Genomic DNA, 16,269 nt, shown 5'->3' with positions numbered 1-16,269 from the left:
TGCACGGCACAGAATACGGTAGTGTCGATGTGACTGATTCTGGGGGAAGCAGTAGGCCGAAGTCATCCTCACGCGCCAGGAGTCTGGATCTCCCGCAAGCCTCTGGTGGGATCTAATATATTTGTGTGTACCTATAATTTCTTAGTGTAAACGGACCCAAACTTCCTGAAAACACATTTGAATAAAAGGTATATAAATATCACTGTTATAATTTAGGTTACTACTTCTACTTCTGCTGCTGCTATCGCTGTTGTTATTAATAATATTTTTATTAAAACGTTTTAATTGAATAAATCCTGCAAATAAATGAATAATCTATTTATACACACCTCAAACAAAACAAAAACAAAACAACAGTAGCAACAAAAATAAGTAAATCATGTTAAGTGATCAGTTCCGCCTTTATATCGAAACAAAAAATAAAATACAAATAGCCTTTATCACACTAGGTAATTTTGTATAATATATCTTTATATTTGAGACGTGCATACACGGATTAAAAACTTTTAATTGGGTTAATTTAATTATGTACTTTATGACAACGATTTTCAAGAATTTCATTACATATCAGTTGAACCATCAAATATACTTTCCGAATAGGCCTATAAGCTACTAGCAAAAGACTTAAATATGAAAGGAAACGTGTCTGCACTATGTCCTCATATGCATCTGTTTGATTAAGTTTTATATTGTGTCCAAGAGCACCGACGGGTGTTTTCTTTATATATAACGGTACTGCGTCTGATTTGTCCAAAGTGGAGACTTAGCAAGCGTTTGAAAAAAAAAAATAGCTACAGTAAAAACGAAAACAATTCGGCTGTTACTGTTCGTGTGGTAATGTCACCAGCAGACATACAGGCCTTCAGACTTTTTCAGGTGATTTATTGAGCTTTCAGTCTTATGCTTCGACCCATTTACTGCAAACACGCGGCCATATTTCATTGGGATGTATGCGTTTAAACAAAAGCCTCAACAACCTTCAAAAACATGCGTATACTGATACAAATGCGCAAGAGAACAGTGTGAAAACCTTAAAATTAAAATAACATTATTGCAGCATATGCCACTCCATGCTATTGTTTTTTTGACATTACTGTAAGTCAGTCTGAACTTATTCGCATACCCACAGATATGCACTTTTTGTTGTAGTAAGGTTACATAACGGTATATCTAGTTCATTTTGAAGAAGCCCTAACAACCCAAAACATTTAATTGAATTTGTCATTTTACGTTTAAATGCCCCAAACACTATTAATAGCGTATTGTAGTTAAATAAACTAATTTGTAGTTTTGATTGCTCTCTGGCTCATTGAGATGGGTCATGAGACGAGAATACGTGTGAACACTTCGCCTTTGGAGAAGTCTGCGGTTGTGTGGACTAGGTGTTATTGTTCAGTGCAACGTCAGCGATGAGACGCGCAGGAGGGAGTGGGTGCAAGAGCCTAGCGCTTCAACCCAGTGTCTGAACATATCAAGCTGTTCAGCGTATCCGCTTTGTACTACCGAGAAAACACCGAGGTCCCCCCCCCCCCCCGGCACAACTTTTGCCGTCACGACGGGGTGTTATTTACAGGGTATCCCCTGTTCTCCAACGCGTGCTAGAAAACCGTTATCATCGCGCCGATAACCGGACAGGCTGCAGAAGATGCTGAACAGCCAGCGACCGGAGTAACGACGACGCACGGGGACGTAACGTCCTGCGGAGGACACGACATTAACGCTTCGACGGAGATGGAGGGATTCAGCACGTAGTAATCCATTCCAGGAGGTAATGTTATAACGCTGTTTGTGGTCACGAATCGGGGTTTTGCTGCGTTGCAAGCTCCGCAATGGAAGTCCAACTGAAGCGTGTTCGGAATGCACGAGACTAACAGTATTAGACACAGCAGATCTTATCTTGCTTTATCACATTTACCTGTCGTCGAAAAGGCCATGGCGTTTGCGATGTTAAAACAACAGTGAAGTAGTCCTTTTTGGAAATATTCGAGGTGTGGGCCTATTTCGAAGGCTTGTGGTTTCGGAATCAAAAAATAAATATGACCTATTTTAGGGATTGTTTTGAACGAGGTCAGTGTTCAGTGGTGTATAAATTAATTCGTTGTTTTTTGGGGAGTTTCTTGTACAAGAGTAAAGGGGTTTTCCCAAGCAAATGTTCGCTGAACGGCCTACTGCGACAGCCTTCCAGCTTATAACTTTTTGAGAACGTCAGCAATGAAATATCTAGTGATTGTAATATTCTAATATTCAGTCTAATTCCTTTATTAAACATTATTGGTTAAACCTTAACACTGACTGGCGAAATACGAACACATACACTTCTGTGATGTTAGGCATAGGCTATACTTCAGCTAGGGTTCAGTGCTTGTGATATTTTAAACTAAATTCTGAGCATAAAAACGTGCTGTACAAAGACTCGAAAAAACCGGCTTATTTATTTCTTTTAAAATTAGGACGAACTGTCAGTATTACAATAATGGGGTGGCTTAGTTAAGTTATATCGAATTAGCCTGTCTTTCGTAAGCAATATATTACTATGGTCAAATTTATTTTACTTACTTTAAATTAACAAAACTAAGGACAAACGAAAATCAAAGGAAATGTAAGCACCCATAACTTATAATACTAAATAACGAATGTCGCAATAATAAATAACCATATACATGCATTTTGTTATGCTACAACTAACAATTATTAATATTAATTTCTTAGGACGTGAAAAGCGTAAGTCTACAAGGCCTTTGAATGTAATTAGTTACCTAATTAGCTAATGTAATTACTGATCTGCTAAATGCAGGAACGGCTCGCCCAGCTGTTTGGTAATCAGCTTTGCTTTAAAGGCTCTCATAATTTATATTTAAAATAATAATAATAATTTGAGCAATGAATTTTCCTGCTTTCCTACTGAACATGAAATTGGATCCTGATGACATGTTTGTGTAATTTCACCCTTGTGTGTGAAAAATGGGGACGACCCTGTGGAGTGTGGGGCTGAGCAAAGCCCTCATGTCCCAGGGTTCATTGCGGAGAGGCAAACAGACATACTTGGCACTCGTGCAGTCAGATGGGCATTCAGCAGTGGCTGCAATAGTAGATCGATTTACTCACATTAGAGGGGAACGTTGATGTTCGCCAGTGTTGGGAGATGGTGTCTCGTTGGAGCAGAAGGTACATTGTAAGGCACTAGAGCTGCCAATGCACAATGGACTGACATTTATGAGAGTTGTCTCAATAATATGCATCATACCTGTATGTCTCAGCCCACGCCAGACCTGAGATGGGGGAGCCGCCATCCCGCCGAAAATCCTCCACTGTTCCTGTCAAACACACATACATACAGTGAAGTCCAGTTTTCCGATGCAAAAACCCACCCAAAGTGGAACAACTCCAACCAGCAAAAAGGGACACCAAAATGGCGTCAGTGCTCAAATAATCTTATCACCTCAGAGAAAGAGGTGCACCAAGGGTTGGCAGTCGCTCAGCATTTTGGAGTATAGGGCACTGGGAATAGCTCCCCAACCCCAGTGTGTAAAGAGCAGCATCTGCCAAGAATAGTTTAGCGGATTATATGTCTGGAGTGACAGAGATATAAACACAGCCCTCGCTCACTGGGTTTAGTTAAACAGAGTAAGTGAAAGGCACATTTTGGCCCAGAGAAGTCGGGGCTGCTTCGCTGCAGCCTCGTCGCGCCTGTCTGTCCTTATCTTTATTAGTCTGCGCAAATGTCCGCTCAAGTTTACATGGAATCCCGCGGCTCTCCTTTCATCTGAAGGGGGTGCACTCACACTGTTTACAGGTGTGAGATTAGAGCGAAACCGGGCCTGGGTCCTCACCACACGAGCAGCGGGCCCTGCTCCGGGTGGCGGCGGGCGATACCAGGCGGCCACGGAGTGGCAGAGTGCCGCCGTTAGTGGTACCTTTCGCCTGGTGCTTGTGTGGGAAGGCAGCGGAGGGTCGTGAGAGAAGGGCTCAGATGGTGACCTCCGTTAATGGAATCGGCAGTGTTTAACCTCCTTAAGTAAAAACTGTACTGTAATGTTGGAAGTATAAATATTTACTCAGGCAATACTTTAGAACAAACGGATCTTGACCTTTCCCACTAAATTAAGTGACCAGGTCATATGATGAAGACAGGCTTTCCTTCAAAAAATGTAAATGTTAATGAGTTCCGATATTTTGTGGCCTTTATGATGTATACTGTATTATGACATCATCACACCCCAAAGGACAAAAAGTACCAATCCAAAGCATTTTCATTAGACATTCATCTTTAGTTCCCTTTTTACAGCATGTATAAACATCACAGTGATGCATAGACCTACCCTTTATACTAGAAATAGCTTTTGAAATTCATGTGTGAAAGACTAATTGATTTGTTTGAAACAGTTCACATCTGCAGAATCACCTGGTCAAATGTATACATGTGATGTTTAAAAACCGTGAAGCTGTTTAATTTCAGGTATTATCCATGATGTCTGTCCACATATAGTACTGCCACATTAGAAAGTTTGTAATTCAGTTTTAGCTTTACGTTTTGAATTGTTTTTGCTCAAAATGGTTAATAGACTTAAAATGAATTTAGACATTCTCAAAATTAAAACAGTAATATTCCAAATTTAGCATATATGAAGCGTATTTTAAAAACTACTGGACACAGAAGAAATTGGTAAAACATTTCAGTATGTTTACACTTTTTGTAACACCTTTTTTAAAAAGCACATTACATCATATATTTTTTATAATATGATAAAGAGAAAAAAATAAAAGCGCTTTCACAGCATTTGAGTGAATTACTATGTTAAAAGAGAGGCTGGACATAATTGAAAAAATTCTAACTGATTTAAGTAATTGACTGAAGCCTGAAGATCAAATGAATGACGGTTTACTTTTGTGTATTTTAGGTGATTTGCATTTCCAGTGATTAAATTTTTAACTTCTGCCCCAAATTAATAAAACAAATTTGAATCAGTTAAATGTAACAAAAAGTATTAGTTTCCTTAAAATGACATTTTATACAAATTTTAATGTCATATACTAATAAATTAAATACTAAAGATTATTAATCATTAGTAATGACCATTCATTTTGTTTCCCAAGAATGAAGGTGAAAGCTTGTGTCTAATAGATGATCAGGGAGGCAGACATAATGCATTAAGGTTTAAAACTACAATGGCCCGGTTGTCCTTCAGTGTGATGAAGATGGTGAATTGCACCACAAAATTATATTGCATTAAAGGTATGCCATTTAAGTGCTAGGAATCAATCAATCTATCTATCCATCCATCTGAATGTCTTATGTGTCTTAGGTATCTTGTCTGTCTGTCTGTCAGCGATGCTCCAGGAGAAGTCCTCAGCTGTGGCTGATAAAGGTGTGACTCTGGCCCAGTCCAGTGGGCTTCCTGAGCATGCCACAGAACCCTCACATCTGGGCCTGCCAGCAACTCCACGCATCCCCGACAACAGTGACATCGATCAGGTAACCCGTGGGAGGGGTGGTGACCCTCTGACACTATTGAAAATGGACCATGTCCTAATAAGGGAATGTGTCCTTCTGACATAATTTCGGTGATGGTGAGCAATAACTATGGGCTTTTTCAAGCAGAAAAACATGTCAGTGTACTTATAATAAGGTGGAAATCCCACTGTCCTACTCTTTAGCCCATGCTACGTCTGCTACTGTGTGTGCAGAACATAGAGAACATCAAGGTGGTTCTTCATGAGAAGGAAATGTGGAAGAAGTTCCATGAGACAGGAACAGAGATGATAATCACCAAAGCAGGCAGGTGAGTAGGTGGTCCTTCACGCAAATTCTGAGAAGATGTGGATTTTCCCTGACTTTAAAATATTTCGACTTTCACTTTTAGTACAAAAATAAATATCAGTGAGGATTATTAGCAATGAACCATTAATGCAAATTTATTTAAAAGTTATTATTTAAAACACTACATACAACGTGTACAATGCGCTCTTCTACCGAGGTAAAGGAAGGCTGAATTCCTGTGTCTGTGAATGTTTAATTGGAAACACAAATGGCTGCCCTGTGTGTTAGATTTAATGCACCCCCTGGATTAGGAGCAGAGACCCTGGACATTATGCAGAGAATGAGTCAACGCTTTCTGCCAGTCGTAGCCTGCCGTTCCTCAACGTTTCTCAGTGGAAAATGCAAAAGGTCACCACAATTTTTCTTTAATGCTGTAACATTGTGAAAAATGGGCTTCCCTTCTGTCCAGCTGATGAAGTGCCCAAAGAATCCTTAAACTCTTTGAAGAGCTGAGCACGGCTCCGTCACACAGCTGCACAGAGACGGGAAGACGGTCTTCTCAAGAAGCCTTTCCACAACAGATGGGTGCATTTCATTTTAGTTTAGCATGTAATTGACCACTAGGCTCTGTTTACAATAGTCAGTATGTCAGACTAATTATGAAGCAGGACACGCTGTTTGCTGTGGTTGTGAAAGTGCATTTAGTTTGTTTTTTTATTCTTCCTGAGATCTTGATGAATACTGTTCACCAATTCACCGAACAGTAAATCTTGACAGATATCACAAACTCACCTCCATAACGTCTCGTGTTTCGCAAAATGGAGGAGAATTTCATGCAGTGGTTGGGATAAGAGAGTTTCGAGCTGTGTCGAGCTGTGTCTGCACTGCGTTCTTTCACTTTCCCGGCTCCTGCTAGCGGTTCTTGCATGGTAACACACAATGGGCAATGTTACATTGCACCGCTTCGACAGAATAGACAGTTATGCGTGTGCTTGGCATTTGTTTAATGGACATTTTTGTTAAATCGGAGGCAAGATACCAGAAAATTAAAAGGTGATGGGCAACAGCAACAGTCTGCACTGTTCCAGTTTGTTTTATTATTTACTGTGACATCTGTAAAGTTTGAATGTTGATTCAAGTACCTCAAGCTTAATGTCTCCAATACGATGCTGCGCATATTGTCTACACTGCTGACCAGATGATAGCTGAAAACGTCTCTCCGGGGCTCAGAAGAACACACTCAGTCTGCGAGGCATTTGATTTATTTTCTTGGTCTTTTATTTTTTTTTGTTGTTTTTAAAGTTTTGGATAAAAAGAGCTTGTATGCAGAGCAGTGCAAAATAGTGAGGAATAATCACAAAAAGATGAATATTAAAAATATATCATAATATCCACACCATAAAAATACCATAAAAAAAGTAAAATAAAATAAATAAAAATTGTACAAATGATAGCAGACGAGAGAGATGCGGCTGTGAGAATGTAGTGGTGAAAGGCACAGCTGTAAGAAAAAAGTGGTGAGAATTCTTACATATATGCAGTCATGTGATCACTATAAATAACCTAAAAACAAAGGGTAGGCCGCTGTAATTTTACTTGTGGCGAGGCTATAGTGTAGTTAGTTGCATAGGTGACTAAACTTAAATGTACGTCTTCGTGTACTCCAGCACTGTAGTAATAGCAGTAATATCTGAGCACCTCCTGACTGTACAGATAAAGTGGATCATACAACATAGGAGGCATGCAGCCCTCACCCATAGGGTGGGCATTCAGTCCCAATGAACTCTGGAAGAACCCGTCCAAGCGATCGCGACGGGCTTGTTATTGTGTGAGCGTGTCCACGGCCCAGGCGCGTTCCTGGCTGCCAGAGTGAGAGCAGCCGGCCGGCACGAGCAGTCACTTTGTACACAGGCCGTCAGCGAGCACGTCAGCTGATGAGGGGAGAGCAGTGGCCCGGGTCAGCCACGTCTCCCGAGCCCCGGTGCCATCCCACACCCCACACCCCACACCCCCCCGCCTGTTCCATCATCTTGGGCCTTTTGATCTCTGCGCTCCTGCCTGTTCCTACAGACAGGATGGATCACTGACAGAGCAGGCATGCTAGAGAGAGAGAGAGAGAGAGAGAGAGAGAGAGAAACAGCACACATGTTAAGAGAAACAGCTGGCACACTGCGTACACTGACACACTGCCCATTCTTTACCACACACACACACCCACCCACACACACACACACACACACTCTCTGACCGCAAAGACAACACTGCCACCCAGAAACACTGGGTTAGAAGGAAAGCTATCTATAATAACCCCAAATACTTTTCAAACACACAGCCATATTTAACATTATTTGCAAACCTAACATTTAAGATTGCTTGTGGCTGTCCAAAGACAGCTAGCAGAGGAACCCTAACAGTGTTCTATTACAGTGCAGTAATACCCTGCTAATACTTGACTTCATACAGTAACAGTGCAGCGTCACAGAGACTAAGCTCCAGAAAGGCCCTATTAGACATGCTACAGGATCCACTGTGGTTATAACTGTAGGCAAAAGCTATATGTATTTTCTTCAATATTGTCAGTATCAGAGTGGTGCACAATTATTTGATTTATTTTAGCAGTTTACAGTTTACTCTGGCTATTGCTATTAATTATGGCTACTGCTTTTAAAATTCTCAAATGGTTTGACATGAGGGAAAATAATCCAGCATGTGTATTTTACTCAAGAGATTAACAAAAACACTGTAATAGTAATAATCCCCAATCATTCTATCAGTAAGATAGCAACCCTCTGAATTGCCTGAATCAGAGTGCAGCTTCTTGGGGAGCTGTTTCTGATGTCCCCGTTGGCTTGGAGCGCCTCTTTAGGAGCGCTACACCAAGCTGGATACCCATGACTGGATTTCAGGCCAGGACCAGATACCCGGAGTATCCTACAGTAACCTCAGCCTCCGCACCACCAACCCCCCTAGCCGGGCGTTAGAGCTAATGTTGTCCTGGCTGTCCTTGGTATAGCTCTCTCCAGCCGTGGACCTCTGAAACCCTCCTTCTGCAAACGAGTGCTGAAGTGCACGGCTTGGACCCACACAGCCATTTATTTAGAATATGGGGACAGTTATAAATGTATGACTGCTGGTTGAACCTGTTGTTCAGCAAACCCCCCAGATAAAGGGATGTACCATGGCAGAACCTTCTGGAGGCCTGTGACGTGCTAGCTGTATAAACTGCTGTCCATTCTGAGTCACCATTAAAAAGCACTTAGGGTTTATACAGGCACCAGTTCCTTTTGTATCTTACTTTGACGCAGATGGAATGAAAAAGTAAGCCTGTTCTTTTCAGGATGGGGTCATGAAAGGTAACTTCATTGATGTATTTTACAACACTGTCCACCATATTAGCATATTCTGTCTGTCATCCTGGCTTTTCTTGTATGAGTAAAATGTTGTTCTCACATTTCAGAGCTGTTCTTTAAAAACAAGTAAATCCCTCCAAAAATGTCTTAGTGACTAATGATATTAGTCCCAGGTACAGACTTCGGCTCCATAATTGGTGGTATGTAAGGTTTTTCGGCTTAAAAATATGTCTGCTATTCTCATCAGGTCATTGTGCGGATTGGCTAGCACACTGTAAGTCAACTCGGTAACATTTAATGAGATCTTATGTGATTCTTACAGACAAATCTGTTCTACAAACAGGATGAGCTGTTATACGATTGATAATCGCACGCTCATCCTCCTATAAAATGCTTCCTCCAGTGGTGTTTAACATGAACCTCACTTTAAACTAAGACAGAACCTTTAAGAGTCTGATACAACCATCATATGACTTAATGAGACACCCCAGAATAAAACTGGATTAATTATGTTGCTATGGAGGAAGTAGCTGAGATACACCTATGAATGCATTTAAAAGCAAGTGACACAATAAAACATGACAGCACCATTAGACTTACAATACACATGTAATTGCTGAGTGGTATCTGGGGGTGAAGAAAATTACTCAACACAATATATATAAAATATATGTAATTTATGTCAGAGAGGATATGAATCTGTGAAATGTAAAAGTCATGAAAACCCTATTATTTTCTCCAAATGTAGAATGTGTCTGTGATTCTTGATGGTTTAAAATTAAACAGCTATAGCGTCTTCTCTGTGTCCAGACGGATGTTCCCCAGCTACAAGGTAAAAGTCACCGGGATGAATCCAAAAACCAAGTACATCCTTTTAATTGACATCGTGCCAGCTGACGACCACCGTTACAAGTTCTGCGATAACAAGTGGTAAGTCCAGGACCCTCGGTGTGTTCTCATCTTTACTCTCATCTTCTGCCATGTAGGAAGGAAGTTAGAGTAGCATCTCTGGCATCTGCCACCAGCGGTGGTCAACGTACTGTAACATATCCACTGTTTGAGAGTAAAAATAAATAAATAAAAAACTCTCCACACTGAAATTTTGACTTCACTTATTCTTTTCGTTACTGTAATTCTGCTCTTTCCTTTTTTGTGGGGCTTTGAACTAGAAGGACGTATATTGCTTATAGCATATTTTTGCTCGAACACACACAGGATTCACAGAAACGGCGAAGGCGGGCTGAAGTGGATCAGTTATGACTGTGGCTTGTCCCTCTAGGCAAACGGCTTCGGCACCTGGTTCGCACGGTGTAAGGACGCTAATTAGCATATGCTATGCTGAACTGTCTCTAGACGTGCACAGTATGCACGTGTTCCTGTGCCTTTGAAAGAAGCACGCATAAATCCCCACCGCTTTCCCCACATCTGCAGGCTCTGCGTGCGTTGAGACGGATATCAGTGTACACCCAACCTCCCTTCAACCGAGAGCTTAATCACGAGGGTTTACTTTTAGTCTCTTGCATCTGTCATGTCCAGCGTCCCCAGTTCGTTAGTTACAATGCAGTATATCAGCAAGCATCTTGCATGTTTCTGTATAAAAGACTTGGTTTATCTGGAACAAAACAGCGATTAGCATAAGACTGCACAACCAAACTGCCTACTGCTCACTGTGGCTGCAAACCGTCATTAGCACACAGTTAATTATTCCAAGTTACTGGCAGGCGGCCTGTCAAAACCAGTGGGCTAAAAACAGCTGGGTGATGCATGCCGTCCTCCCTGTGACCCTGGGCCTCTGGCAGTGCCACTGTCTCAGCCCATGAGACGAGATGGACCCGTGAATGTGTGAAACCGACTGCTTCTAAAGGTCTCGAAAGCAAAAAAAAACCTTCTTTTTCAAAAAAACCAGCATTGTATTTTGAATTCATGGAATGGATGAGTGTTTCAGCCTTGGCCAACACAGGTTCTGGAGTTCCTCAGCGACACCTTGGAGCACATAATTAGTAGTGATGTTTTGGTCAAAGCAGCCAGTCTTAGAGAGCGATTCCTATAATGTCCAGGCCATAAGGATTCCTGCTTCATGACTGTCATTAATGTACAGATGTTCTGCATAAAACACAGATATGGTAGGGTGTGTATAGTACATGTATGACACTGAACTGAATGGCTGTTTTGGTAGCAGCTCTGATGCAATGGCAAGAGACCAGTTTAAGCGAAGCAGCGCTAAATCGGAATGCAACGGCTCTGGTGCCCTCGGAAGCGTGGACGGAACTGTACGGTTTTGTATAAAGTGCCGTTAAAATCTCTCCGTTTCCCCAGGATGGTGGCTGGAAAGGCAGAGCCAGCCATGCCGGGCCGGCTCTACGTCCATCCGGACTCTCCTGCGGCTGGGGCACACTGGATGAGGCAGCTGGTCTCCTTTCAGAAGTTGAAACTCACAAACAACCACCTGGATCCTTTTGGGCATGTATGTGGCATTATTCCATAAAGCTTTATTATTACCCTCCAATAAAATAGTGCTAGGGTAGTGTTAAGTGTTAAAGGTGTATTAATAAGTAAGCCTCCAAAAGTACAGGGGTGACAGAAATAGTGTGTAAGGCATTTAAGACTTAACAACCCCAGGCTAACGGGGTGTGATCATTCAAAAATATATTTAAAGGGTGAATGACAACAGAGCACTGAAAACTACTCAGTCATGTTAATCAGTTGGATTAGAGTACATAAATCAAGTCCCCCCATTGTGGTTCTTTACAGAATAGCCTGTGGGCTATGTTCCAGTGACATCTGGCCACTTCATACATTTTTTCCCCATCTGTGTGCTTGTTGAAGTTTTAGTGTTCGAAAAAACTCAACTCAACTTCAGCTCATTTAAGTAGAAAAATGAAAGTAACTATTGCATTTTATGTGGATCTAATATACGCAAATGATAACAGCGACTAGACTGGAACAGGCAGCATCACATGCTGGCGTATGGACGACAGAGAAGTGCTTCATGTACAGATCATGGAGGAAGTCATCTCCATAGAGACCAGGAAAGGAAAGCGCAGCAGAGGTGAGGAGTCTGACCCTGGCAGTGCTGCCCACACGGACCTTGGGATACCATGTCTGAAGTCATGGCATCAGAGACGAGCTCATTGGGTCCATAACCTGTCAGACCCGTGCGGGGCCTGGCCTGTCAGGAACAGCTGAGCGCCTGGGACGTGATGAGGGAGATTAATGAGACCAAAGAGAGGCTCCTAAGCTCCACTGACGCCCGCACCAGCAGGGACACCGCGCTTGGCCGAGAGCTGCTCTCACTGAGCTCCACGGCTGCCTCGCCGGTACACACACTTGGGAGAAGCCACAGTGTACACACAGCGGGGCCCTGTCACAGACAGAGCAGTGTTAAACACGGGAATGTGAGCCATCACATCACAGCAGGCTTTGGACGGCACACGGTCAAACTCGGGTGAATCTGGATTAGAATTTCTGTTGTATTTGAAAGGATTTGCAGTAAAAATGATATTCCATTGCACTAGTACATGGATACTTTTGCAGACATGGACTACAGCCGTGTTTTTCACCCTGGTCATTAGGGGCTTCCAGACAGTCCACATTTTTTTGCTCCAGCCCAGCTCCTATTACAGCTGATCCAGCTATCAAGCACAATGACCCTCGGTTCATTTGTAAACAGCATGCAGTTGTACATTATTACATGTTTGCTGTAAACAGCAGTACAGTTCAAGGACTATGACATTGTCATCTGCATGACTATTCCTAAAGCAGCAGATTAGAGTTGAAAATAGCAGCACTGATCAGATCATTGCTGCCACTGGGCAGGGGACAGTAGATATCCTACACCATGTGCTGTTTACACAACCTTTGTGGACATGCAGGAAAGCTCTAACCCTCCGTACAAGCACATGGCACCACCTGCACCCCAGAAAAAAAACCAAACCATAACCCACAGGAAGATACATGCAAGGTTTACATTGATCAGAGAGGGTTTGATCAATACACTCAGACAGTCCAGAGCCCTGTAGCTGCATCCCCAATACAGCTTGTATCACACAGAATTAGCCTAAGACGCCAGCAAAGCATCCGGCCGAAGGTCAACCAATGCAGCGAATGGAGCCGTACTTTTGGCCAGGTCCGCTGAATGTTGCGCTGGGGGCAGTGGCCAGGCAGTGGGCAGGCTGGAGCTTGACCTGAGCTTGCTTTACACACACCAGATTTCCCAATTCCTCCATCGGGGAGGGCGGGTGGAGAATGCAGCCTGACAGGGAGTCTGTGCAGTAGCAGAGAAGACCTTGATGCTCATTGGTCTTGACAGAGCCGCACAGGGGATGACCCTGACCTAACGCTCCACTGAGCACCCAGCAACCAGCACACTGGTGCCAGAGTGTCTTACTCACTTGCTCTCTGTCTCTCTCTCTCTCTCTCTCTCACACACACACACACACACACACACACACACACACACAGGATCTAATTGAATTACTTACAAAGCAGTACAGAGCAAGACTCCAGACATATTTACTGATCCTCCCACACAGCATGCAACCAGTATCATACAATCTTTTGATAATGTCATACTGTTCACTGATCTGGATGTCAGCATTATTCTTTAAAGTCAGGAGAAACTCATGATTAGTTGTACAGAAATAAGAGAGCAGAAATGATAAAAATATAGGACTTGATCTACAGGTAAACAGCTACACTCTTTCACTGGAATACCAGTATATATCTCTCCCTTTGCAGATCATCCTGAACTCTATGCACAAATACCAGCCCAGGTTGCACATTGTAAAAGCAGATGAGAACAATGCCTTTGGCTCCAAGAACACAGCCTACTGCACCCATGTGTTCCATGAGACCACATTTATCTCTGTGACATCCTACCAGAACCATAAGGTAATTCCAGGTCCTAACATGCTCATATACTCGGGTATACTCAGGTAAGGTAATATCCCACTCAAATACTCGGCCACAATTGTGAATCGCAAATCAAGCATTTTCTTCAAATAATGCACAAGAACCCCTTAAGGAAAAGCATGACGTATAACACTAACAGCTATTTTTTTGCAGATAACACAGTTAAAAATTGAGAACAATCCCTTTGCCAAAGGTTTTCGGGGTAGTGATGAGGGAGACCTGCGTGTGTCCAGACTTCAAGGGTACGTAGATTAAAACTGACCTACTCCTACCTAAAAAGTGACAGGCCAGCAGATTAAATGTGCCAAGAATCTTAACAATCTTAACAAAACAAAACAAAACAAAACAAAACAAACAAACAAAAACATGTATGTATAAAGATATCCTGATCATATGTGTTTCTCTCAAGGAAAGATTACCCAGTGATCTCCAAGAACATGGTGCGGCAGCGTTTCCTCACGTCCCACACCCATCTGGCTGGAAAGTTTAGCGCAGGGGTGCTGGGTGACCACAGGCAGGTCCACCCTCACTACCAGTATGAGAGTGGCGTGCCCCTGGGCAGCACCGACTCACAGGAGACCTTCTCCAACCCCTTCCCTGCAAGCAGAGAGCCCAGCCTGCTTTACCACTGCTTCAAGCACAGAGGTACGGAAGCGTAGTGGCCAATACATGGCTGTTACTTCGTATTTGTCTCAGTCTTGAGGTGAATTTCACCACAACTCCTGTTATTCTAGTCCGGTGCAGTTCTCAGTGGTGTTCCAACTACCCATATTCCTCCAGATAACTCCAGGCACTTGGAGCTGGGTTGCAAGCGCCCCTATCTTGACACGACGCCCTCGGCTGTTCCGGAGGAGCGCTACTTCCGCTCGCCCTCTTCCCACGAGCCCCCTTTGCTGTCTCACCCCTACTGCGGCGAGGCACTGGGCTCCAGAGAGGCCTGCATGTACGGAGGGATGGACAGGGAGGCGGGGCCAGGAGGCATGGCTGGCACAGAGGACCTGCCCCCGCCCTCCCTGAACTGCAACGTGTGGGCATCCATGCCGCCGTACCCTCGCTACGGCATGCAGACTGTCGAGGCCATTCCCTACCAGCCCTTTTCCGCCCACTACACCAGCATGGCCGCCGCCCCCTCTGTCATGCCCCACCACTCGCCATCCATGCAGCGGCCGCAGCCCGCCCCTTCATCCTCCTCTTCCTCCTCTTCCTCCACACCGTCTGGGCTTGGCTCCCGTGACAGAGAGGCCCACCCTCCGCTCTACCACAGGAAGCCTGGGTCACCTCTCCGACCTCACCGGGATTTCCCAGCCTGCAGAGACCAAAGCCCAATGCCGCCAAGAGATCCAGTCTACCAGTATCAGATGAGCTTTGGCACCATAGGGCCCCACTGGGCTGAGAGCTAAGAGATGTCTAAGCGCAACGCTGTGGAGTCTAATGTTTGTCTATCACCTTAGAGTTGCACACTGTCTCCAAGACAGGACAGCAATGATTACTTTTCTACAGAGCCATGACACTAAAGACACAAAATTGCCAAACAAGGTTATAATACAGCAGTACGTTTCCAGAGCTGTATAGCCCATTATAGTATTAACCTCTCACTGTATGTGGCTCTGTAAGAGTGTAATATTTATTGGCATATATGTTTATAGTTGCACTTGTACTAACAGTGGATGGAACCATCTAAATGCACTGTGCTACATTCAGAAAGAGACCATTAACTATAGCATAAAGATGCTCTAAACCTTTCAGTGCCAATAGTGTGTTAAAGCACAAAACCTGTATATGATGTGTGTAAGCCTATCAGTGTGATGCAGGAGGTATATTACGTTAAATGAACTGAACAAGCTGTCCCATTGTGTGTTTTGGGAAACATACAGTTTACCTATTTTAGCAACATTTCCTATAGTATATTCGCAATGCTAATGAAATGTGTGCAAACCAGAACCACACTCAGATTCTGGGCCCTAGTCTATTCTGACATCTGGAGAAGTTATTCTTTATAGTCCTATTAAACTGTACAAAATCTGGTAAAGATATGCCCTTAATACACTTCACTCTCACTCAGTGTTTGCCTATAAAACTGGCTTAGCAATTTTTATATGGAATCGTTTTATTTACTAAAGATCAGATAATAAACACTAAAAATGGACTATGCAATAAAAAGTTTAAAAACATTTGATAGACCTAATGAATCTAGAATCTGTGGATATCAAATATGTTCAATAATTCATAGACAAACTTATATATCGATCC

The 16,269-nt window shown here is 43.1% G+C and overlaps 1 protein-coding gene and 1 long non-coding RNA gene across 5 annotated transcripts in view; one reads left to right on the top strand and one right to left on the bottom strand.

The window, feature by feature from the left end:
* Positions 1-1,443: 1,443 nt before the first annotated feature.
* tbx4 (T-box transcription factor 4) lies at positions 1,444-16,229 on the top strand. 4 transcript variants are annotated; one of them, XM_081699998.1, is made up of 9 exons: positions 1,445-1,768; positions 5,328-5,473; positions 5,686-5,780; positions 9,919-10,038; positions 11,425-11,572; positions 13,825-13,998; positions 14,173-14,261; positions 14,429-14,664; positions 14,800-16,228. In XM_081699998.1, exons 2-9 carry the CDS (start codon positions 5,330-5,332, stop codon positions 15,417-15,419), a joined length of 1,626 nt encoding a protein of 541 aa, XP_081556124.1. In that variant the 5' UTR covers positions 1,445-1,768; positions 5,328-5,329; the 3' UTR covers positions 15,420-16,228. The 4 variants fall into 4 exon arrangements, with proteins under 4 accessions (XP_081556125.1, XP_081556124.1, XP_081556123.1 ...); XM_081699997.1 differs by having other exon boundaries at positions 5,304-5,473; XM_026997714.3 differs by having other exon boundaries at positions 1,447-1,768; positions 5,304-5,473; positions 13,846-13,998; positions 14,800-16,226.
* Positions 6,231-16,269, bottom strand: part of LOC145651815 (uncharacterized) — a 28,373-nt gene continuing 18,334 nt past the window's right edge. Inside the window, exon 3 of the long non-coding RNA XR_014117867.1 lies at positions 6,231-7,858. This is a non-coding gene — a long non-coding RNA (uncharacterized LOC145651815). The remainder of the gene's footprint in view (positions 7,859-16,269) is intronic.

The sequence above is a fragment of the Electrophorus electricus genome, chromosome 17, assembly GCF_041902795.1.
Source record: "Electrophorus electricus isolate QZ-2024a chromosome 17, ASM4190279v1, whole genome shotgun sequence".
Taxonomy (NCBI): Eukaryota; Metazoa; Chordata; class Actinopteri; order Gymnotiformes; family Gymnotidae; genus Electrophorus; species Electrophorus electricus.
Note: the sequence above shows the minus strand (reverse complement) of the source record. Positions and strands in the feature narration are given on the sequence as shown.